Source organism: Puntigrus tetrazona, chromosome 8 (assembly GCF_018831695.1).
Source record: "Puntigrus tetrazona isolate hp1 chromosome 8, ASM1883169v1, whole genome shotgun sequence".
Classification (NCBI taxonomy): Eukaryota; Metazoa; Chordata; class Actinopteri; order Cypriniformes; family Cyprinidae; genus Puntigrus; species Puntigrus tetrazona.
The window spans coordinates 11,777,718-11,802,372 of record NC_056706.1 but is presented as its reverse complement, the minus strand read 5'-3'; the positions used below and the strand labels follow the sequence as shown (position 1 = coordinate 11,802,372).

General features: G+C 38.8%; 3 protein-coding genes and 3 non-coding genes across 9 annotated transcripts; 2 read left to right on the top strand and 4 right to left on the bottom strand.

Annotated features, from left to right (window-relative positions):
- The first annotated feature begins 718 nt into the window (after positions 1-718).
- LOC122350200 (properdin-like) lies at positions 719-4,605 on the top strand. Of its 3 annotated transcripts, none has more exons than XM_043246512.1 (12): positions 719-737; positions 1,149-1,230; positions 1,492-1,574; positions 1,776-1,920; positions 2,525-2,691; positions 2,771-2,941; positions 3,019-3,213; positions 3,302-3,475; positions 3,553-3,744; positions 3,942-4,053; positions 4,194-4,302; positions 4,401-4,605. In XM_043246512.1, the coding sequence occupies exons 3-12, from the start codon at positions 1,520-1,522 to the stop codon at positions 4,404-4,406; spliced, it is 1,326 nt and encodes a 441-aa protein (XP_043102447.1). In that variant the 5' UTR covers positions 719-737; positions 1,149-1,230; positions 1,492-1,519; the 3' UTR covers positions 4,407-4,605. The 3 variants fall into 3 exon arrangements, with proteins under 3 accessions (XP_043102447.1, XP_043102445.1, XP_043102444.1); XM_043246510.1 differs by having other exon boundaries at positions 720-770; XM_043246509.1 differs by lacking the exon at positions 719-737 and having other exon boundaries at positions 996-1,230.
- A 107-nt stretch (positions 4,606-4,712) lies between these two features.
- trnar-acg lies at positions 4,713-4,785 on the bottom strand. Its single transcript has one exon. It is a non-coding gene; the product is annotated as a tRNA-Arg (tRNA).
- A 385-nt stretch (positions 4,786-5,170) lies between these two features.
- Positions 5,171-5,243, top strand: trnaf-gaa. The gene has a single exon. It is a non-coding gene; the product is annotated as a tRNA-Phe (tRNA).
- A 1,068-nt stretch (positions 5,244-6,311) lies between these two features.
- tbc1d25 (TBC1 domain family, member 25) lies at positions 6,312-13,977 on the bottom strand. 2 transcript variants are annotated; one of them, XM_043246422.1, is made up of 8 exons: positions 13,211-13,977; positions 11,342-11,451; positions 11,011-11,165; positions 10,596-10,720; positions 10,021-10,209; positions 9,441-9,716; positions 8,738-9,355; positions 6,312-8,638 (listed from the first exon to the last, which is right to left on the bottom strand). In XM_043246422.1, exons 1-8 carry the CDS (start codon positions 13,253-13,255, stop codon positions 7,643-7,645), a joined length of 2,514 nt encoding a protein of 837 aa, XP_043102357.1. In that variant the 5' UTR covers positions 13,256-13,977; the 3' UTR covers positions 6,312-7,642. The 2 variants fall into 2 exon arrangements, with proteins under 2 accessions (XP_043102357.1, XP_043102356.1); XM_043246421.1 differs by having other exon boundaries at positions 6,312-9,355; positions 13,211-13,976.
- trnah-gug lies at positions 13,949-14,020 on the bottom strand. Its single transcript has one exon. It is a non-coding gene; the product is annotated as a tRNA-His (tRNA).
- A 438-nt stretch (positions 14,021-14,458) lies between these two features.
- Positions 14,459-24,107, bottom strand: nt5dc2 (5'-nucleotidase domain containing 2). The gene is made up of 14 exons (XM_043246458.1): positions 23,654-24,107; positions 23,179-23,363; positions 22,280-22,354; positions 22,124-22,179; positions 21,932-22,025; positions 20,850-20,978; positions 19,930-19,990; positions 19,308-19,410; positions 19,051-19,152; positions 18,653-18,734; positions 17,808-17,894; positions 17,467-17,607; positions 15,716-15,780; positions 14,459-15,630 (listed from the first exon to the last, which is right to left on the bottom strand). The coding sequence occupies exons 1-14, from the start codon at positions 24,009-24,011 to the stop codon at positions 15,369-15,371; spliced, it is 1,800 nt and encodes a 599-aa protein (XP_043102393.1). The 5' UTR covers positions 24,012-24,107; the 3' UTR covers positions 14,459-15,368.
- Between the last annotated feature and the right edge of the window lie 548 nt (positions 24,108-24,655).

The window sequence follows — 24,655 nt, the reverse complement described above, 5'->3', positions numbered from 1 at the left end:
TAGTGAAAGTGTTTTATGTTGGTTTGGGGTTGGCATCATCTCTTCTCAGGTGTTCAGTTGCTCTTCATGATGATTTGATCACTTGCATTTGATCCGATATAACTAAAGTACAGAGTTGTGAGATACATTATGTGAATGCTTGGCTGATTAGACGTGTTTTAAATATAAAATCGTTAACACGGGAATATAAAAAAGAATTATGGAAAAATAAATTATGTTTAACTATAGTTAATAACCACGAGTTGTCCTTATTAAACGAGTCATCCGAAAATGATTCGAGTCGTTGGACTGAATCAGTGATGATTTTATGAACTGGTAACTAAATAATTTAGTTGTTGTGTTGCTTCTGCTTACTTGCATTTGAACTATTTTCGTTTATGATAGCGATATAGACCTAGAGCAAAAACCGGCAATGCTGAAATGTTCTCTGATATTGCTATGTAAAAAAAACAAAAACAAGAACTCACATGACCCACATAGTCACTGACAAAACATACTGTACATTCATAAATAAATAAATGAGTGACAGATTTGTCAGGCCCAAGCATAAAGTTTTGACACATGACCGAATGATTTGTAAGGTTCATTTCTCGTGAACTTTGACATTAGTGTGCTGTTTACCCTATAACACTAAATGAGGAAAAAATATTCCTCGGAGGTCTTGTGTTGAGGTTTTTTTTTCTTTCCTGAACGCCTTTTCCTGAAACACCCCTTTAAAAAAACCCTACACGGATCGGGTAAGTTCATTTTGCACGCAAGCTTGATTTCAGGTGGGCTATTGAGCAGCTTTTATGTGAAATAACGCGTTCTGCTTGTTGGTATGTTAGGACATTTTAAATAATTTGGCAAAGAGATCCGCTTTAACTGCATACGTGACTGTGCGCAACAGCTGCGCTGGGGGGCTTTTCCCAAAAGCAAATGGTCGCAGTTTCCGCCGTTACCAAAGGAGTTAAATGCAACTACAGTTTGCTTACAATGGTTTTGGGAAACGTACCACTGAACTGCTGAAGGGGTGGAACTGAAACTATTTTATTATTTTACAAACCAGCAAATAATGCTGATGAATCTGCAGAATCATTTTCAATAAGGGAAGCTGGTTAACCTGTTTCACAATTAATAATTCCTGTTTTCATGAACATCTCTTCAAGGTTTTTGTAAGACATTTTTTAAGGCAGCTAGGCAGGGTGAAGCAAAACCACTCGTCTTCTAAACTAAAGGGAAGTGTGTAAGGTAAGTGGTCAAACCTTACGCTATATTGGTTAAACTTTTGAAATCATGTATGAACTTAATACATCAGTATTTGAACTTTTAAATTGTACGATCTGTTTATCAATTAATTTGCATTACTTAATAACCCACCCCCACGTTTTTTTTTTTTTTTTTTTTTTTTTTTTTACAGTTTTCGTTTTTATATGGCTACTGTTTGATTAGTCATAATTCTACGATGTTTATACTCGCATCTATTTTATTTATAAGTCCTTCTACTTTCAGAAAGCATTTCTGTCACACTGATTCAGCCATGAATCTGATCTTGTGGGGGATTGTGCTCTTCGGGATCTATGTCCCACAGTCAGGTTGGAAATGTTTTTATGACTACTTATATTCCATCATGTCTAAATGAAGTTTAAGCAGATGTATGGCTAACGTATTGACCAGCTGAATCATGTACTTTTTAAAATATTATTATTTTGAAACATTAATGCATCCTGATCATCTGTGCCATGACACATACTAAACTGTAAAAATGTCTTCATTAATTTGGTGTGTTTCTGAAGTTTCACAGATGGTGGACTGTTTTTCATCATTTACCTTGTCCCGTGGGAAATGTAGTGGTCTTTTGGGTCAAGTTCAAAAAGACAAGTGTTGCTTGAACACCAACTACGGCTACCAAGAAGCAGATGGCATTTGTAAGTCCTGTGGGTAAGTTTCAATAATGTGGTGCTTATTTAAAATGTTTATGCCCAAAAACATGACCGGTGTCACATTGAGCTTCAGTATTGTTTATTAGATTGAGAACTACTTCATGACACGGTTTACTTTTTTTCTTTTTTTTTTAAAAAAGATTATTACATGCAGACATTTTCACATTAAATAAATCAGCATGAAATAAACATTCATCTTCCATTGGTAAATGAATGTTATAGGTATGTTCCTCTTCTTCTTTTTTTTAATGTCAATCTTTCAGTAAAAATGAAAATAACAGACTTCTTCCTGCAGACTTTTTTAGTCGTTTAGTCCACTGAAATCCCAAACCGTCTCAGTTGTCCACAACTTTGTATTAATTTTTTGAGTGCAACATGATTATTTTAAAATCCAATCATCGACCGATGCAAAGAACCAAAACACAGACATATTTTTTTTTTTTATGATGATGATCTGTCGCTATGATGGTCTTTTTGTGGAAATCCTAATACAACGTAATGCAGTTTTTATGGAAAACCTTTCAGATAATGTAACTGAAACGAATGAGATCAGCTAATGCACATCCCTTAGAAGCGTCTTGTATATTGTTTTTGACCCGCAGGCGGCCGACGTGGTCTGAATGGTCTAGCTGGGGCGAGTGTACGGTGAGTTGTAGAGAGGGTGTCACCCAAAGGCGACGGTCTTGTTATGGCATTGGTGATTGTGCAGACCCTGAAAATCTAGGAACGCTTCAAACTAAACCATGCGTGAAAAGACCTTGCTGTCCAGGTAAAAGAACATTAAGCAATTGTTACATTTCAACATGTTTCCCTGTCCTTTCTCATGTTTCTGTGTATACATTGTCCAGTGGAAGGTGGCTGGTCAGAGTGGGGGAACTGGCAGTTGTGTTCAGTCACATGTGGCGATGGAATGAAAAAGAGGACAAGAACATGCTCTGAACCCATTCCAGAATGTGGGGGCTCCTGCAGCGGGGCAGCGGAAGAAGCCACCAACTGCTCCACTGAAATAATCTGTCCGAGTATGTATAGTTTTCTGTCTTTTTTTAACATACCTAAGATACAAAAAATTAAGAGCACACTCTCATTTGATGTCTAGCTCACGGCGGGTGGTCGAGTTGGGGAAGATGGGGTCCCTGCCCAGTTACTTGTCTTAAAGAAGGACGCAATCCTGAAAAAGAGGTTCGTACAAGGACATGCACCAACCCTCTTCCATCTGTGGTGCCACGTGGCAATAACTGCGAAGGCTCCAACACGGACACCCGCCCTTGCAGCGGACTACCTTTCTGCCCAGGTAATATACTTTGCTTTCTTTGTTTTCTAAAACAGCCAGACGGACAAGAGATTATTAGAAACTACAGATTTATGTCTCTGCTTCACAGACGATGGAAACTGGGGCGCCTGGACAGGTTCCACGCCCTGCTCTGTGACGTGTGGAGTGGGCCAGCAGACTCAAAGACGGAAGTGTGATTCTCCTAAACCCGCACACGGTGGAAGACAGTGTCGAGGTGAAGACCAAAAAACTGGTGTCTGCGTCGTTGACGTGCCCTGTCCAGGTAAGTAGAGGAACACAATGAACAAAAAATGTGAATCTATTCTTTACCCTATAATATTTTTCTCTATTTTTTGTCAGTTAATGGGATATGGTCCGAATGGGAAGAGTGGAGTAAATGTAAACAACCTTCAACTAAAACCATTAGATGTGCGAACAGAGAGGGAACCCGAAGGAGATTGAGAGACTGTATTGAAAGAAAACACGATGGAGCCCACTGTGAAGGAGAGATTGTTCAACATAGCAACTGCTATGACATTAACAACTGTCCAAGTGAGTGAAAATAAAAATCATAGCTTTGTCTGAAATTGCTGTAAAGACAACACGTTTACGACATTGAAAAATTATGCTCGCTCTGTATATGGGTAGTGTGAATGAAATTAGGACATAACAGCCTTCACTGCCGTTCACAAATCCTCGTTTCTCTAGGTACTGTATAAAGTAACGAAACACTTTCTGACTGTGTTCAGTGCAGGGCGTTTTAACAGAGTGGAGTGAGTGGAGTTATTGCAAACCTGACTGTGGGCAAGACTCTGAACAAACCAGAGAAAGAGTCTGTGTCGCTGACATCTCTAAATACCGGTAGGAGAAAAATATCTCATGCTACTTACTTATCGTAAGGCCAGTATAGGTGGTCCTTATGTGCAATGTCATTACTTTTTAGGTTGTGCATTGTTTATCAGTCATTTTACATAATATTTGCTTTTCTTTATCTCTTATAGGTTCCAAGACCGCAGTCTTTTTACAGGGTTTGCAATAATTAACTGTACAAATCTGGAAAACGACATAGAAAGAAAACCATGTCACAATGTTCCTGAGTGCAACAATAAGGTTGTAATTTTATGTTAAGAGGTTATGTGTATTATTTTTTGCTACATAAAGTGAATACATTTTCATTTTAACAAAATATTCTTACTGTTTTCCAAAAGGAATGAAAAGAGGACCAGCTGCTTTACACAGTTACCAGCAACTGGAAGGACCTTAACATGCCAAGCTGTTCTATAATGAAATGTGATATTAACCAAAAAACGCTTGCTTTATTAGCCTTTGTGACATGAATCGGATTGACTGTTGATTGATGCACACCTCTGTAAGCTGCTTTGCTGCCACAATAAAGTTGTAAAGTAAAATAAAGTTTTATGACATTGGTCGTGATTAATGACAAAAAATTCATTTTACGGTGGACTAAGATACACATAGAAATGCTCTAACGGGTTATTTGAAAGAAGATAAGAAAAGAGCGAGCCAGCCAGGAGTCGAACCTAGAATCTTCTGATCCGTAGTCAGACGCGTTATCCATTGCGCCACTGGCCCGACGAATAAACTGCTACACCACGTGGCTCTATATAGTCATCATTTCGAAGACTGCGGCGCCCTCCTGTGGTTGCATTTGGCTGCAACTTCAGGCGTCATTAACGATTACATTTCTATATAAAACATTATGAACAAATTTTATAACGGTCACTTATCGATGACGTATGGCGCATACTCCACGATGACGTATGCAACCACAAGAGGGCGCTGCAGACTTAAAAAAACAACAACAAAAAAAGAGAAACAGCGAATATTTACATTGTTCTACAGTAAGTTACATTGTGATTTCATCAACTCGGCCGGTTGGCAGAAACTAATAACACTACATATTTGTACCTACTTTGAGGGCATTAACTAGCCGTGCTTCTACAGCCACACACTATCTGCCGAAATAGCTCAGTTGGGAGAGCGTTAGACTGAAGATCTAAAGGTCCCTGGTTCGATCCCGGGTTTCGGCATTTTGATCCAAAACAATCGTTTTAAACGAAATACTCCGCGTCTCAGATGCCTCAAAAGAAAGAAACCTGTTTTGAGCGGCACAAGTGTAAAGTGTACAGCAACGAGAGAGCATAGTACATGTTCATTATTTTGTAAAGAGCTTTGTAAAACAAAAATGTTTTCTTTGGGTTTAGGATGATGGTTGTTGATTTAGAGGTATTCTTATCGTTTAAACATGCTATAATAATTAGTAACCCATCCCTTTAAGTCAGAGACACACTGCACGATATTATTTGCGGCATGAAGCAATGACGCGATTTTGTCCGACAAGACATATGCTTCTCGTTTTCATTCATGCTTCATCAAGCCTGGTTTACTTTAGTTAACTGAGCATTATATTTGCGAGTCACAAGCATAACACAATAATTTATATGTAGTTACATTTTTAACTCGTAATAATCGCCTTAAACCTTCTTGATTTTATATATCTTAGGACCATCCCAATCCCAGTAAAATCCTGCAAGCCAGTAAAAAACATCCACATTGGCTGGATTGAAGTAATAAATTATGCTTAGGTCACACACTTGCATTATTAGCAATGAAACAAAACAAATTACATAAAAGCTGTGTGCCAAAAATAATACATAAAACATCTTATTTCATCAAACCAGCAATGCTTCCAAGACTTCCAAGACTATTTCCCAAACATTTCAAACTAATTATTTTGGAAATCTAGTCTACACATTTCTTTCAACAACAAACAACCTGTAGTATTACAAGAAGAAGAAACAAACATAAATTATTCGCCAACTAAAAAATATTTTGAAAGAAAGCTTTCTCTTGGTAATCATGTCCACATTAAATGCAGCGTTTGACCATTGAACCATGGTAGCTGGTTATTAGCTGAGTGACCAGATATAAAAACAGTTCGACTAGCCAGCTGCTGGTTTGTTGCTGGTCCAAGATGATCTACTACCTTAGAGCAACTAGAAACCAGCTACCATGTTCCAAAAAAAAAAAAAAAAAAAAAAAAAAAAAAGATTAATGACTTTTTTTTATGTCACTGTCACAGAAATGTCACTGATCAATTAATATTCAGTGAATTTATTGTACAAATAGGAGTATTGCAAGCATCCAATCTAGCAAGTCTCTCCATGAATATAAGTAAAATACTATCATACACAAACAAAAATCAGAGAAGCAAACATACAAGCATACGCAGATCTCATCACTGTTCTACTTTCCATGTGCAGGTTTATAGTTTTAGCACTTAGAAAAAAGGAGAAAAGAACACTTGGTATTAAGACAAAGAATGAGTCTAAGGTCTTCAATGAAATGCATTCTGCTAAAGGCATTAAACACTTTTGTAATACTCAGGGTTTTTTTTTTTTTTTTTTTTTTTTTTTTTACAGCAGGGATCCTTGATTGTAGCCTCTTGATGATAAAGTCGTTATGGCAACGAATGAACAGACAAACCTTTGGTGGAAGAAGGATGAAAGCAATGAAATAATATTTACACATAGAAGAAAGAGACAAAAATGCCTAATTCAGTGAAACGAGGCACTTCTCCAACAAAGGCGAGGATAAGTGAAACCAAATTAAGAGGGCTGCTTTACCAAAACATCCACTGCGTGTAGAGCTACAGCTGACCGGCCAAATAGCTGTTGTACACTAGAGAAGATTTCTACTCATAGTTCAGTGATCAATTCAAGATTAGGGCTGAATGTTACCTATTCTACAACAGGTGGTTTCACATTGATGGGATACTGGATAATGCATCAGCACCTTCATGTCTGGTCAAATGTTTAATACGAACAAAAGTCAAGGCTTACGGTTTTTCATAAAGCACGGGATGACAAGTATCAGTATAACAAATACACCTTTGCTGCTGGCAATGTCAAACAAATTCATGAATACATTTCAGAGAGCGTCTCAAAAGCTTTACTTAAGTAAACATTCTCCACCCTACAACACAGCCACGATAACCTCAGAGGATGCTGAAGACACCCTTTTCGCCAAAATAAAGATTGCACAGAAATAAATAACAGTATAATCTTGTTGCTTTGCTTTTAGCAAGTTAGGTTACTATAACGCATTTTACGTGTTGATAATGTGTCTTTTGAAAGTGTTATTTACAAAGTGAAAAGAGACACAAACTGGCCTGCCCTTTCGAAGGACAATCAATAAAGTGCAATTAAAAAAAAGATACAGTACAATGAAGGGGGCTTGACTTGTTGGACAGGGAAAGGGAGACATGAGAAAGTCACTAAGCTTTGGTTGTTAACATAAAACAAGTCTTATTAAGCATGTGTAAAGCACAAAAGGTATGATGTGACTCGGCAAGGTACAGTAAAACTTGCTTCTGGGTCCGTTTGTGGTCCGGAGCTGGTTTCTGGAGATGATCTAGTACTGCACAGAATCAGGAATCAGATGGAGAGAGCGCAACAGGAGTTGTTGGAGAGGGAATGGTATTGGCCAGATTATAGGTTGAATTCGGTAAGGTACCCAGAGAGGGCTGTACATTAAGGAAAGGAGGTCTAGTTGTAGGTGTTTGGGGTGATGTTGCTGCTGTGGTTGGGGAGTCCAAGCTGACTTCATCCCCTTCCTCCGAGTCCCATACCTCACTCTGCAGGTAGTCTGCAAAGAGGGCTTTAGCTCGCTGTAGAATACGCCCAAGGTTGTGGCGACGGACCAGGCGGTCAAAGTGCATGGCCAGCTCATTATAATCCAGACTGTTTTTGACAATGTGGTCACGATGTTCCAGCAGGATTGACAAGCAAAGGAAAAGCATGAAGGGATTCCCTTTTCCAAACTCTTGAGGAGGAGGAAGCGAGCAGGGTTTAATTCCACCTCCTTCTGGTTTGTTTGTGTTTGGAGAAGTTACGCCAGACCCGGTGGGTCTGCATGGCGAGGGAAGATTGCTCGAGAACGCTTTGGGCAAAGACGGCGACTTGCCAAAGGATAAAACAGGAGAAGAGAGAAGCGAACGATTGTAACCCTGCGATGGAGATGCCAGTAAAGATCTCCCTGGGACCACAGATGGGGATTGAGCCCCAGTTTCATTTATCACAGCTTGTGAGGATGTGAACCCCCCAGGAGGTTTATCAGGAGACACAGCTTTGTCTCCACTAGAGGAAGAGGATGTGCATTTTGAAAGGGCATCAGGAGATGCCGTTCTCCAGCTAGATGGAGAATTAGATGCTTCCGGTGAATGGTTTGAGCTACTCTTCCAATTTGGTAGACCAGAAGGAAGAGATGATGCTGGGGAAGCTGCTTGACCATTGGGAGAGTCTCTTTGCCCTGGAGAAGATGGTGTATGATTGCCGATAAGAGGTACCTGCTCTCCAGGGTCATCCTCACTTTCCTCTGTTGACTGACGGACCGAGAATGGCAATGAAGAGTGTGCAGACTGAAACTGTACAGGAGATAACGTGGGATCAGAGCAATCGTTTTCATTCATCTCAAAGCTGTCCTCATTTCGGCCGCTATAATACTTGAATTCACCAAAACTTGCCTGCTTCTCAAATGATGGAGCTGGAGCTGTGACATTGTTCTTGACCATGTCATCTACACCGTACTCTCCTTCACCTTCCTTCCGAGGCCCCTTCTCCTCATCCACTATGAAGTTACGCCCCCCATCTCCTTCTTCTCGGGACGGTCTGAGCATGTGACGTCTCCTCTGCCTTTCCGTCTGCTTCTCTTCAATCTCCTCCATGTCCACATTCTGATGGAGATTCTGCAAGACACAGGACTGATCCGCCTCAAAAGCTGGCCCCAGAAGCTCCACCTCTGTCTCAGGTGGATCAGGTGGCAAGGAGCTCCAGGTGACCTCCAGCATTCTCAGGGCATCATCAAAAGCAAATTCACGCTTCAGCTCCAAAAGCAGCCAGCGGTAACAGAAAAACAGATCATCTGCACCTTTTGAGACTAGGTAGGCATAAAACTCAGGGTCTGAATACTGCAAAAGCAACTTGAGATGCTGGAACTTAATGGACATAAGTTGTCCATCAGGGCGGAAGTTGCCCTCAAGACGTTTCATAATGCCACAGAAGCAAATAAAGGCGTGAGCTTCATTATCCATGACGGCGAGGATTGGCGAGGCAATATCACTCATGCCTTGGCAATAAGACACCTGTGAAAACAAACAAGAACTGTTTATTTCCCACAGAGGTAAAGACACATCCTAGTTTGAGTGAAGGACATTACTGAGTGTTTACCTGTGGGTGTGTAATAGCAAAGGTGGTGAGGAGGTCTGTCAAGGCGGTGAGATGTGGGCTGTCCTCTGAGCCTGCGTAGTAAGAATGTGCTCGGTCTGTTCGAAGAACATCTTTCAGAACGTTTCCCCTGATGAACTCCAGGTCCTCTGCACTGACCCGTGCTGTCCATTCGCTCTTAAGCTGGTCGTACTCTCTTGTCTTTCTCTTCATGTAGTCCATTCTCTCTTGTCCTGTCAGACCATCTGGGTACACATTAAGGAGGTATCGCCAAACAACCTGTCACAAAAATAGAGATGGAGAAAATTAGTTCATATAAAAAGAGGATTGCCTGCCTTAAGACTAAAAGCTTTTTAAAATTGCACTTAACTATTTATGAAAGCATGGTAAGAAATTATCTAAAATATTTCCCCAGTCCTAAATACAAACAATTGGGCTAATTTAAGTGTTATTAGCTTTTTTTTAATTAAAACAACAACAACAACAAAAAAAATGACTTAATACAATAATAATTTGTATTTGGAGCTAAACAAAATTTATATACAGATATAAATGATAATTCCCTCCAAGTCAGTCTGGTTACCTTGCGTAAGGATGGCTCAACCCCACCATGATATATACGAAGTCTAAGTTCCTCCGGGCGGGTCAGTTGACCTTGGCTGTTCAGGTAACTGTGGAACTCAGCATCACTTAAGGGAGGCTTGAATGGTTTCACTTCCTCCCCATAGGACCAACTCAAGGCCTGCTGCACACGTGATAGAGTGCGACCCACCTAAATGTGAAGGTAGTTACAAAGTGAGAAATACACATAAAAATGGTCAATATTTATAGATTCTGGCAAAAATCTATTGTATTAGGAGGAAGACGGGTGAAAAGAAACATTTCTGTAACATAAGATATCAGGCCCATGATTAATCAGCTATCAGCTAATCTCAAATTAATATATCACTTTTATAAACACAAAAGCAGCATAAAGCTGTTTGTTAAAAGAGTAAAAGAGGTTTTCAAGAACTCCTGAAATATCTAATGACTTCAACTGTTTGGGGGTAATTGCCATTAATTACAGTATCAAGGCAGTAGACTGTGAATCTGTCTGACTGCAGCAGACATTGACTGGTAAAACAGCTGGCTGATAGGGTGAAGAACATCAAGAACAACCTGGGACAGCAGCGACTGTGTGAAAGGAAGTGCAGCAGAAGCCAACGACCTCTTCTCTCCCTGCAACTGGTCTGAGCCAATCACATCCTTAGGGCTGATTATATCCCAATCCTCCAAAACAGGACCTTAGGAGGAATGTGATAATTTAAAAAAAACATTTGAGTCTGGATTAGTTTTATTTAGAGGTAAATGCAGAGCGTAAAAAAAATTGCAGTGCATAGTCTTATGAAAATACACAATAATTTGAAAGGAAGAGCAACTACCCAAAAACAACCTATAATTAGACAGCTTTGTATTTATTAACCGATCGATTATTGATTTGTGGTTAAAGTGGAGAAGGCAGAGCGGTCAAAGATTTTCAGAGTTTGACAGGCATTTAATACTCTCTAAATAGAAAGATGTGGAGTTCACTCACTGTCCTCTGATGGTTTGATGTCCATCTTTAGCTGGAGGAAAGGCTTTGCCGCACTGACAAATGCTGCATCTAAATCCCAGTCGGACAGCAGAGACACATAGACCTCCACACCTGCACGGTCACGGGACAGGTAACTTATCCCAAAGTTGCGTTTCCTGCAGGAAACCAGAGAAAAAAAGACAAATATATTTTCCGCAGTTCATTTCACCCATAATTGCTATTAAACAGTCATAAAAATTGGATTACCGCCATTAAAAAAAAACAGAGAAAAAAAAAGAAAAGAAAATGGAAATAAGCACAAAACAAATATATTTTGCAATTTCGAACTCACCCATTCAGCTCAAATGCCCGTATCAGGATATGCTGCAACACCTCCAGTGAGGTTATTTGAGGATCAACAGCAAAAGAGCGGAACTCCACTGGTAACACCCCTTCACACTTCTGCAAACAGACCCATTTCCAAAGTGCAATATTAGAAAAACAAAAAAAAAGGGTAAAGCTGCCTATTTATTATAACCCTGTTTTGTTAATTATCTCAAGGTCCTGAAAGGCTAATCACTCTATCCTCTGAAATGGAAATCACCCAATCAGGTGACATTATTTATTCAGGTGGATTTACTGCCTGCTGAGTCTCTTTCTATGTTGCAACCGACCATGGGAAACTCACTCAGGGTTGTACGATTTGCTTTGAGTTTGAACTTTACTAAAACACCTGCAAAACACAGCACTACAAGGTCATCTGTGCAGGTCATATTGCAGCACATGTGTCAAGGTTCACACTTCACCTAAATCAATGTATTATTGCAGAATGTGTAATGGGTTGCCATTATGACACTGACTTGAGTGCTTGGAAAAAATTATTAAAAGAATAATTCAAATTGTATCAAAATGTTCTGAATTATTCGCTCATGTGTAGGCGCATCTCCAGATTCTTTCTTCTTTGCCAAAATGTGGTTTATGTGTTATTTATTATTAAAATATTAATAAATGATGTGTCATTTTTATTAGTTTGTATATCCATCTAACATTTATGTTTTTTGTTATTTAAGCTTTGTTTTATTTTATACTGAAAAAGATAAGTTTTGGTTAACAATACCACTGCATCACTTGGGATCAACGCTGTGAGAAACAGAAGTTATGTGGCATAAATCATGACAAATCTAGTATTCACTTCCATAAACAAATTAATTGGTGCTACAGGGTCGTTTCAAACTGATTTGTGGTCACCATAGTCAGACACACACAAAAAACTGACAACGTTCATACGTTTTAACATTTCATACTTATTAAATAGCATTTTGTTTGTTACAAATTTCTCATACACAAACATGGACAGGATTAAAACATGGATGTAGCCTACAGTTGTGAATAAAATAGCATCTCATATCTCAAGAATTAATGTCATGGCAGTGATTAATCAAAAGTTCACTGTGATTTAACTAAAATTCAGTGACCTACATTCTGGTCTAAAGAGACTTCTTAAAGAAACAGGGGTGCTGTTCTAAAATGGGCCAGCAAGTTAAGTGTCATTTAATCATTTATGGCGGTTCTCTTAGACCTGCAAACAACATCTATGTTGCTTTCAAAAAGCGGGTACACTGCTTTTTCGCAGACCTGTGAAATGACTGAAAAACAAGCGAGGGAATTCATGGCAGGTCGATCATGTGACACTTAAGAGCAAACATGACTCACTATCAGGTCAGCGCTATATATTTATGTACGTTTTTCTCTTACCATCGTGGATTTACAAATAAATATACAGACATGGACATTATTACTATAACACAGAATGATAACGACGTCACTGCATTTCAATAACAATTATATGACACGAACAACAAAACATGACTAAAGCAAATTAAATAGAACGACAAATGAACATATTTCTACAAAAAAAAGTGTGTGTCGCCTAAGGATTAAATTCATACGATTATTACACAGAATGCACGTATGCCAAGTAAACGAAAGATCAAGATGCCATCGCAATGTGTAAACAACAAAGATGCCAGCGAAGTCAAGCGATGATGGGCTAATTAAAAAAGCACCTCGACAGACGCAGACACGCAACCAGACACTGTCTCCTGGCCTGGCTGGACTACGTGGACTGCTGTGTGTTATTGTGTTTCCTTCCCGCTGTGTTGTTCTCTGTGTGTGTGCGGTTAGGGTTTGTACCTGCCTCTCGGTCCCCACAATTTCTCACCTTGACTTTGACACGAACTACCCCCCTCTCCTCCTCAGCCGACATGGTGGGGAGTCCGCTTTAGGGGTCCCGTTCAGAGATGAGTTGTCGTCATCCGGTAAAAAAAAAATTAAAAGTACAATAACAATGGATGCGGTTACCCGTTACCCCTCTCTTACTGCCAGTCAGATTCAATGAAACCTCCGTTAACAAGAGACTGAAAAACAACCGATATCCTGCCGACTCGTTTCAAAATAAAAGTCTCGATGTGCGACAGCAAAAGACTTTCGTGTCTTAAAAATCAGAAAGCTTGAATATGTTTCAAGACAGCTCGTTTATGATTAACTCGGGGAACCAAAGCTTCGTCTATTTAGATCAATAACCATTACATGATTAAGAAGGCATTGTGTTTTCTACGCTACAGCAACAGGATATGACGCCACTTTAGCATTACATCATTGAATTCATCGGGGAACGCATACTGCATGTACAACAAAAAGAAAACAAAATATTCAGCGGTGATTTACGGTCATACTGATGCAGACATTTAGCTATTATTTAAATGGATTTAAAAAATGTCCGTACATTCACCGATGACAAATAGTATAAAGCTATATGATAACAAATATAACGTTCACAAGTATTTTCCTAATGAAAAATATATATAAACAAAGATGTTTTCGTATGAATTACATAATGAAGTAGCGGTAGACCTTTTATCATCCTTAGCACAAGCGAAAAAGGATCAGCTTACGCCTTTGCCGTGACCCGGATTCGAACCGGGGTTGCTGCGGCCACAACGCAGAGTACTAACCACTATACGATCACGGCGAGCTACTCGGCGGCTGCTTTCGGCCGCTAGTTTTAGCCGTCATAACTAAGCGAAATATACAGCGTCTGAACGTCTGTTTATAGATCAGTTCTTTTTTTTTAATATCAGAAAGCTATCCGTCGTTGTTTTTGAATATTGATACTTTTTTTAGGATTCTTAATGAAATAATAAAAAAGGTTTTTGTAACATTATAAACATTTTTAAACATATATTCCTTTCTAACAATAAATTGCTTTTCTGGGGAAAAAAAAATCTTAATTCTTAACTCCTGCATGGCAGCATATTACATGAAACTGACACTTTTTTCTATTGCATGGATGTTACATTCTATTGAAATAGAAAATCTTTATTGTAATAAGAATTCACTTTATTTCACAACTTTTAAAAGGGGCTATGAGCTGTGCGTTTCATTCCTTTAAATTATAACCAACAAAATATATATTAATACAAAGCCTTTTATTTGATTTTATAAATTGTAGAGCAAGTACATAGAAAAGATGACATCTTTCTTGTTCCTGGAAAACTGAATTTAGCAGCATAGCTATTCACAGATTTAACTAAGCAAACAAAGCTCTGATTGTACAGAAGCTTAGTATAAAGCCACAAACAGTGAGGGCTTGCAAGGTCAAAAATAACAACGGCATTTGGTTTGGCCCTCCAGGAGCTTCCATGTGTGTCAATACAGCTGTCATTTTAAAAAAAATCATGTCTCTACTAAATAATAAGCTAAAGGAGACTTTACCTGCGCATATTCAAACTTTTATGAGGCTTGGCTACATTTATCACTGTAGTGTGGGGAGGGTAAGTAACATTACAACACCAAATCTAGGAAGCTATTTGACCTAATCGTACTTGTAATCAGACCTACTGTATTTGTAACTCATATTGTGCATTTTTGGCCAGCGGCTTAATACTTTGGCCTACCAGAGTACAAAAAGTCTGGGTACCCTAAGTATAGTTTCACTCCTCCTGCTATCATGATTCATGTTAGTACAAACATTACCCTGTTGTGATTATCAATGACATACAGGTTTAATCTACAAAACCAAAAAGAAGTGTAAACCACTTAACATCTAACTATGTTTAGTAAGACGTAATGCAACAGCATCAAATAAAAAAAAAAAAAAAAAAAAAAAGTTAGAGATAAGAACATAAGAAGTTCTTCAACAAGCCAGTCTTTAACTGTCCAAGGCTCGAGAACTTTGAGATGCATTGTAACATAACATCCAGCAGGTGGCCCTGTTGTATGTGGCGTTCATGCAAAAAGTGCCACGTCTCCAATGCAATAGAGACAAACACACACCCCCTCATTTCAGTTTATATTTGCACATTAAACCTTTAGCGGTTTTAACGGATATGGGCCATCTCTTCTAAGAAGGGTGTCTTCATGCAGCCGGTGCAGAGCTGGTCCATCCAGAGGGGGGCTTCGTGCTGCAGGGGCGTTCGGCGAGGGTAGAAGGTGTATGAGAGGTCGTAGTTCAGCAGGCAGCTGATAGAGGCCATGTAGAGGTCTGAGAATCGGCACAGGCGGCGGGAAAAGTAGGTGGGGTTGTGGCAGGTACGGAATATGCTGCCAAAGTGAGGGTTGAAGAGGTTCTTGGTGACTGCCCTGTAAAAGGAAATTGGGAGACGTGTTATAATGGCTATAGTCCTTGATCTGTTCATCGAGTGACTTTTTGTCTTGCGTCGCTCACCGTAGCTCCTCTCTCTCTTTCAGCCACTCCTGCAGAACCTTCTTGGACTCAGGGTCCCGATACATCTGAAAACCAAGACAGAAATAAGTCACTTGCCCAAAGATGTTTTTTTTTTGTTTCTGCAAATCAGCAGGGAAAACTTTTGGAAGATGACATCAGGGACTTTTATTCACTAGATTAATTTCTTATATAATTGCTTACATAATAAATATATACAGTACACACACACACGCATGTATACATAAAGTTTTTATATTAAATATATAAATGATATGTACATATGCATGTAAATAAATTTCAATATTATTTTTAAATATATAGATGCATGTGTGTATTTATATCAGGTTAACTACACCTCGGTTAACGTCAAGGACTTAATCAGGGTGTCTACAGATATAAACGAGTCAGATTTAAGACTTTTTGAAGACCATTTTAACATTTGTTAATTTAGTCTGAAGCATTATTTTATCTGTGTTCATTCAGCTTTTACATTTATCTACAATTATGTGACTACTCAACTGCTTGTTTATTGGACTAAAATTAACGTGACTTTTTTACCTCAGTAGCTTCTTCTGTGAATAAAGAAATTATGGTAAATATGCTCATTTGATATGATTATGTCCATAAAAGTCTCTTACACAGAAACAGGCAGTGCAAGTCTAAATAGCACGATAATACACAAGCCATTATTAATCAATGTTTATGTTGAATGTAAATCAGAAGAATCATTATTGCGTTTCGATGCTTCACTTTTTTGTTGGTTTATTTAGGTTTTAATCAGGCTACGCTGGAAAATATTTAAGACTCATCAAATCAGAATTTAAGACTTGTTAAGGTCTTATACTAAGAAAATGGTAAAACATTTGAAGAACCCGTGGCCACCCTGTTAATGTGGGGGACCCATTTCAAGCGAGACCAAGGTTACATTGTGTTTCCTTGTAGGATACATTGTACAGTAGCATTTTCCAAGCATCATGTTTCAGCCTATTTTTGCAATATTTATTGGTCTGAAACGTTGATGTACTATCATAGTAGCTGCGTGCACGTGTGAACTTCGTGGCAACTTACAGCAAAAAGTAACTTGAAAACAAAAATATCACATTTCCAAAAAAAAAAATAGTAACTCGCACAATCGTTTAGGCACCAAATTAGCATATTAAGCATGTATTTGTATTTCAGATTTACAAACACGGTAATAAAAATCACATTTTAAACTAGATCACGAAAATCACTTTGGGTGATACAGACTACTTTAACTAAAACTCCTTTCCATCCAAAAAGATTTTATAGTATTTTGAGAGTCTGAAATTTTAGTGCAACAAAATGTAAAACAATTATTACCCAAAACCTTGTCCGAATATGGGGTTAAATGTATTCTGGCTTACATAATAAAATCAAAACAAAACAACAACAAACAAACAAAAACTTTCTTACATCGAGATCTAATTTTAGATACAAACACTCAGGACAATCAATTCAGATCAATTTAAAGCGAATGGACCGCTGCCAAAGCCATCAGGTCATTTCTATGCAACCATATACTGTAGAAGCACATGTAATGTAGATGCGTTTACTTCGCTGTCATTTGTTCTCTAGAAACTTGCTTACAGAGATACTGTAATATACTGATATTTTTAACATCAAAAAACAAAACAAAGAAAGTTTAATTTATCTTTTTTTCTACTTGAATGGGAAACTAAATACTGAAAAATTTTAAATTTTTAGGTGAAGTTCAGAGCCGCTTTTAGTACCTGCATGCGCTCCAGCAGTCCGGTGAGCGCCTGCAACCACGTGAGACTTTGAGCGTACTGCTCTGTGTTCACCACCTTTGTCTCCACCTCAAGTTCAGGCACAATCGCTCCCGTCCTCCACCCATGACGCAGCATCAGGTCCTAAAACAACAAGACACAGCATTTTTAGACTTTAAGCCACTTCAAGAACCTTTTGGCAACCACTGTGAGATTTATGAAAACTATAGGCTGAGATTAACTTCCACTGTTGTTGGAATCACTGAGCTGTAGAAGTAAAAGCAAAAAGGAAGAGACATATGCGCAACATATGTGAACAAAACAAGAACATGATGATGACTCACTGCCAAGTCACTGTAGAGATGATCTCCAAAATAGAAAACCTTGGACCCTCGCCATCCTGTTAGCTTCAAAAAGTCCACGAGGTTTCCCTGAAACAAAAGTAAAGAAAACGTCTTTTATTAGCCAGTTGCTAATATCGCAACTGTTTTCCAGGTTTTTAGGCACAAACTGCAACACACTGCAGTTTTTCCCCCCAGTACTCATTCGGATTTCTGGAAGCAACGAGTCAACAGACCTTTCATTGGTTTTGTATGGCAAGAACAGTTTGCTCCAATATCCCTGCCAAGGAACTTTCCCATAAGTCTTTCCCAATTTAGGATGGTTTTCATATGCTGCTTTAACCTCATCTTGCCTGAGGCCGGGTATAGACTCACGCTGATCTGGTCAGCCAAGTCTGTTTGTACATGCCTGACACCACTATACTGCGTTAAATTGATTTTCCGTTCAGTCTGAAGTTGACCTTGCCACCTTCTTTTCTACTCTTTCCAAATGAAAGAGCTAAATTGAGTGGACATATCCTACAGTTAACACAGACTCGATGCTAGGCTGGAAAGATTTGGGTTTCTTCTCACAAGAACAGGAAAAAGTTAAACGTTTAGCATAAAGCTAATCACGTACCATGCCAACTTTAAAATGACATGTTTCTGCAAGCTGAGGGCTTACAAATGTCCCAGTAATTCTGAAAAAACCTCAACAGATGTACTTGTAATCTCTGACTTAATCCAGACTCAGAGATGAGTCAGCATGAATGATGTACCAACTGAAAGCTTCTCATCTGCCTGTACTGCTCATAATCATCTTACCAGAATAAACAGACATGAAGCGGGACAAAACAAATTTGTGTTACCTGTTTATAAATCTGTCCCTTCTCCAAACTCTTGATTCTATCCCACTGCAAGTCTCCATTGCTGTCCAAACGTCTGAATGGTCTGAAAAATTAAAGGATAGAGATGCTTTAAATCACTGCAAAGTATACAATTAAAAACACTCTTTACTGTCTATTACCTAGTCTGGGTTCAGTCGTTTACAATGTAACTTCAGTTGGAAAGAATGTTAAGTAAAAATGTATTATTGTAAAATCGTAAGTTTTGTTATATTACAATTACCGTTTTTTTATACCAAATAAAATGTAGCATTAAATGTATGAATAATATTTTATATTATGAACCACCTCTTTTAAATCACACAATTAAATATTTTATAGCAGAAATTAGATATTTTCTATTCACAATAAAGCAGACTTACTTTACACAATCGTTAAAAAAATGAGGTTTGTCAGCCTGAACAATGACAACGTCAAAGAAGTCCCTCCACTCCTTTCCAACCATGTACTTCATACCTTTATCACTGGAAAAAAAAAATGGAAACGTGCCACAATTACACAACAATAACAGTGCAAAAACAAATACATAAGATAATGTTTTTTATTCATGAATAAATAAGAAAAGGATTTTTTACTAGAGGTAAAAAGGTCCTTTATGAATTCATCTGCTAAAACTCACACAAAGCTGAAGGGGCTGTTGGTAATAAGGAAAAGCTTCTTCCCATGACTGGCCAGCCGGTGCAACACAGCGTATGTCTCGTCTCCTCGGAGAATGTATTTCTCTGGGGACCGAATAAGGAAGGAGAAGGGGTCACAAAAAGCAGGAAAAGAAGGACTTTTAAAACCAAGTCTATTCTATTCTGACTAAAAGCAAATCAGTCATTTTTTAAGACTGATGAATGTAATACAGAATCTGATCAAATCTGCTTTCCTGTTTGACTAAAAAGTGTTTATACTTCAATGAAATATCTGTGATAAGGTTTTGCTTGTTCCCTGCTTGTCCTCAGGGATACAACAAACATTAAAATCAAAGATTACACTGGGCTAGCCCAACAGAACTGCTCGTTTCAAATCTCATTCTCCAGAGAGGTCCGATTATGCAACAGTCTGCTCTGAAAACAAAAGACCGCTCTCCACCTATGTGCACATACTGACTGGGTCGGGAAAGTCTGAGAACTTTAAGTCTGGTTGCCATTAGTTTCAGCTTTCAATAACATGATCTTTACTGGGCTCAGCACGCATCTTACTTTAACTAAGATCTTAAGCTCTTTTCACCCATCGTAATATTTGTTCATACTCACCAAGATCTTGCATGATCCATTTGTACATGTATCCCTTAATATGCACCATTCCAATCGCATCCTGAAAACACAGATTTTGCTCATCAATTCAGTGCTCGTAAGTGTTTAACAAACTAACAGGCTGTTTCGTGCACCAGTGCTCAAAGCAGACACTTTCTATTCTCTTTTCCCCTTTTGTTTGGTAAAAGCTTTAAAACAGACTTTTCACAAACTTCACTTTGAACTGCTGCCAGGTTTCCGGTTCCCTACGACATCTGACGTACCTGAACGTCACACTGCGAGCACAGTACAATCTGTTCTACGAGCGAAGGCAGAAGTCAGCGCGAAAAGCTGCGCTTGAAAGATAAACAAGCCCAGCTGACAATCTACTTCCTGACAAGCACTCCAGTGAACGCGTTAATGAGGCAAACCCACACGCCGCAGAACAATTCATCTGATTCTTGTTGACACACTTTGGAGCTCGGACAAATTCGTGGCTTTTAGCCATTCGTTGCTTGGCTAAGATTTTTCTTTATCGCTAGTCAGCAAAAAGTAGAGTCAGGATGAGTGGAGAGTGAGGCTGGAAAGCAGAAGCGAAAGACAAGACTACTTTCTGCAAGTAAATTGACCCAAAACAGCATGAAAAAACAAAGTCGCTTTGTAACCCAATTCAGGACCACCGTGATCTGAGCTGAATGAAAACAACTCAGTCAGCTGCACTTAACCACAGGCAGAAGAAAGAATCCGCTCGGCTTGACGACAGACTTTACAAAACGACAGACAAGAAACAGCTCTCACGGTTTTAAATAACAAAAGTGGTTTGTAAACTATTCCCACAGTCCGTAAAAACAGCCTGGCTTTATTGTGCAAATGCTCTTAATCAACATGAAAACTAGTGGTCTGATCAGGATCCATGAAGGGCATATTGACTTGACACTTACTGAGACATCTTTGTAGAGATGAACTGGGTCATACTCAATGTCATTTGAGATAAAGTAATCGTTCGCAGCTGCCAAGAGAGTCATCTCAGGGATGGAGAACACATCCATAAACTGCTTCATTTTGGGACCCTGGAAAAAATAATGAAATGCATGAGTCATACAACAGTAATATTTAAGTAAAGCTTCTTTATATGCAAATTACATGCGTCCTCTAAGAGAAGTTGGAAATACTGATGATCTGTTGAGAGGAAATTGCAGGTCATATATTTTAATGACTGTTTCATTGCAAAACCTCACACAAACAAAAAACGTTAACCAGTATTTAAGAAAAACTTCCACAGCCATGAATGTGAATGACCATATCAGTCATTTGTGATTAAAAAAATAAATAAATAATTAGCTGAGAACCAGTGCATTGAAGATTCATTCAGATATTAAATGGTAATTTAACAGAGATAAGCAACAACGTTATTATAAAAAAAAAAAAACAAAAAAAAACATTTACACTACTAATAATATATATTTTTAAAAGTTAATATTTTACTACCATAAACTGCATGGCTTTGCCATTTAAAAAATAATAAAAAAATTAATAATAAAAAAAAAATATATATATATATATATATATATATATATATATATATATATATATATATATATATATATATATATATATATATAAATAATCAAAGTTTTACTGAATAAAAAAGCACAGTTTAGCTAATGAATCTGCATTAAATATTGTTGACTGCTTTTCGATTTTTCTAGTATGCAAAACAGCGTTTTTGTTTGTGTTTCCCATGACCGTGAACATCCTGCAGAAAAAAAATATGCTTGAACGTGCCATCTGATAAAGAAAAGGATTGTAATGTTTTTGTTGTAGATACATAGCACACAGCCACTTACTCATGGTGACTGAACACACAAAATCAGATGTGAGCTCCTGATGGGGTGGCACCACGTTAGCCTCAATGGCCTCTTAGTAATGAGCCACAAAAACGTAAGCATGCCAATAACACCATATAAACATCTGCTCTCTCAAGTGTAAAATTTAAGTGAAATTTTTAATGTGGAATAATCACCTTGCCGTAAAATCCACTGACTTGGTGGAGGGGAACATGATTCGAACCTCCGTAAAGTTTCATGACCTCCTCATCGGGGACAGGTTTCAGACCCCTGCGAATACAAGAAACAAAGCATGTGAATTATATAACAAACACACGGTTCTCCACACAAACTCACTGATTAAATTGATCAAATGAGGGTCAATTTACCTATAAACAGTGCCCAACTGAATGTAATGGAAGGCGTCGATTTTCATCAGTAGTCCCTGTGGCATTAAAATAATTATAAAAACGGTTATATTCATTTTAATGCACAGCTACAATAAATAAAAGCTACAAAACTCATACAAAGAAGGTTAAATGCACCTTTTGGATGTCGTAGTGAAGTCCCCGAGTTGCGAAGTTGGGAATGTAGTCATACTTACTGATTCCCTCAGGATACTAGTGAAAGAAACCAAAGTTAAGTTATCTCAAACACGCCAACCTTTAACCCCCCACCCGTCGACTCCAAACGACCCCTCAGGCAGGTCACGATCATCGCAACGACTAAGCAGAATAGACCTATACATAATTTAATACAAAAAGTTAAAAGCCCTGAATAAATGCGTTGCATTACGGGCCGTTCACACAAAACACGTTGTGTCCCCACGGCACTGCTTTCCCATTGTTTTCTACGATAATATGGTCCAGATGGACATGTTTTGACTGTTGCGCTCGCGTCTTTTGCAGCACCTCAAGAGTAGCAGAGCTCTAAAATGTGTAAAAACTCATTAAAAAACGCGAAAAGGTCTCGAGACCCTGTGCTTTTATATTTTCCTATTATAAAACACACTGTGCGTGCGGCCTATGGAGGCCGTTCGTATTCCAGCGCACTACTTTCCATTAGTTTTCTATGTAAACACACGCTAGACAGACCCGTTTGACCACTGCGTTCGGGTCTTCCATATTGTGTCTAAAACGTGCAGCTTAAAAGAAGTTGGCATTCTTTTAAATGATTTTTTTTTCTTGCATTTTAAACAAAACCCATTTTGCGTTTGCTTTTTGCAGCGTTCTAAAATTATCGCGATATAACGTCTCCACAGCCCCGCCTCTCGCGTTTTTAATCGCAAAAACGCGTTCTGTGTGAATGGACCGTAAGTGTTTATTTATTAGTCGTGCGTTTTACTTCACAATAACGCTTTGTATCGATAATTGGTTGTTTTAGTAACGCAAATGTAAATCAACATGTTTATATGGCATTAAGATGAAAGTTGTCTTTCTCGGACCTTGTAGTGCTGAACGAGAAACTCTCGCGCCTTGTTGTATATCATCTCGTCCAGCGCGCTGGAATAGAGCGCGAGCGTGTAATCGTAGTCAAAGCCGTAGATGTCCACCTCTTCCAGATTCACCTCGTTGTTGGCATAGATGGTGGAAGGGTTCAAAAGATTGCACACCCCAGGAGGAATCAAATCTGTGGGGCGGCAAAGGGACATTTTAGGTTTTCATTATTACACCTTTAAAATCACGATACGTGCTAAATACTGTGCATAAACAACGCAGTTATGAAAAATGCATCTTGCACATGAACACTTGCGAGCATAAAATGTCGATCATGCATTGGACATGTGAATGGCAGTTGTTTACAAAATGTCCAGAGGCCAGCGCCTCTTTGGCACGGAGGAAAAGTGGGCAAGTAAGTTTTGTCATGAGCACAGAGATTACAGAATATCGCACATGAAAACTCTAATTAAGTTAGCATACCGTGCACGAGCCGTTTCATCTCGTTGTATCTCGCCCACAAGTACGTTTTATTGTTGATCTTTGGGGCCGTGGATGAGAAAGCCCTGCCAGATTTGGTAAGAGACTCCTTGCCCACGATCTGATGTCTGTGCGACGTGACCGGGGCCGCGACAGGGTTATGGTTAGCTGCTAGATTTCTCGTCGGTCCACAGTTGTGTCCATCTTTGCAGCAGTTCTGTCCGTTCATTGTTGCACCAGCCGAGGCGAAGCTTCCACAGGCAAAAGCAGGAATATTCAATCCTGCACACAGCGAAACTCTGCGTGCGGCGCTTCTTTGCCACACTGCGTTACTTAAGCTGCCTATTTTTTTGCAAGCCATGTTTCAACTGAACCTACAAAGTTGTTTACTTCTTTCATTCGCACTTGCCCCGCGTGTTCAGTAAGATCGCTTCTGTGAGAACTGATACAGCTTCGCTGAGGGCGTCGTTGGTCGGGCGCGAGCTGTTTTATTGACCAACCAAATACCAGACGTGTCATGATTGACAGTTCGCTAAACCAATAAGAGGCGAATTCTGGTGCGTCGCTTATCTGAGGGTTTGGTTTGGAGGAAAACGTGTTTACATGCCAGTTCAACCAATACGTTTCCCTGATGAAAATTTTGCAATATTTCATGCCTTATGATTGGTCAGACGACCTGGCAACTGCCTACATGCGCTACGTGACTGAATATGCTTAGCATACTTTTTGTTCTCGGAGACTTAGGCATGTATGTACAAGATGTGACCGTAGAAGCCACTGGATCTGCTTTAAAAAAAAAAAAAAAAAAAAAAGGATTTATTTTGAATAATTTATGTAGAGTTGTTATGTGCGTGTTTCATCGCAGACCACAAGAGTGTGGACAAAGCCGAATGTGCTGCAGGCAAAAACACTGACAAAAAACGCATTACGGCTGCGTGGTTTAGTGCAGTAACAAAAAGGCTGATGTATTCAGTTCACCGCTTTTGATCATATGTTCGACTTATG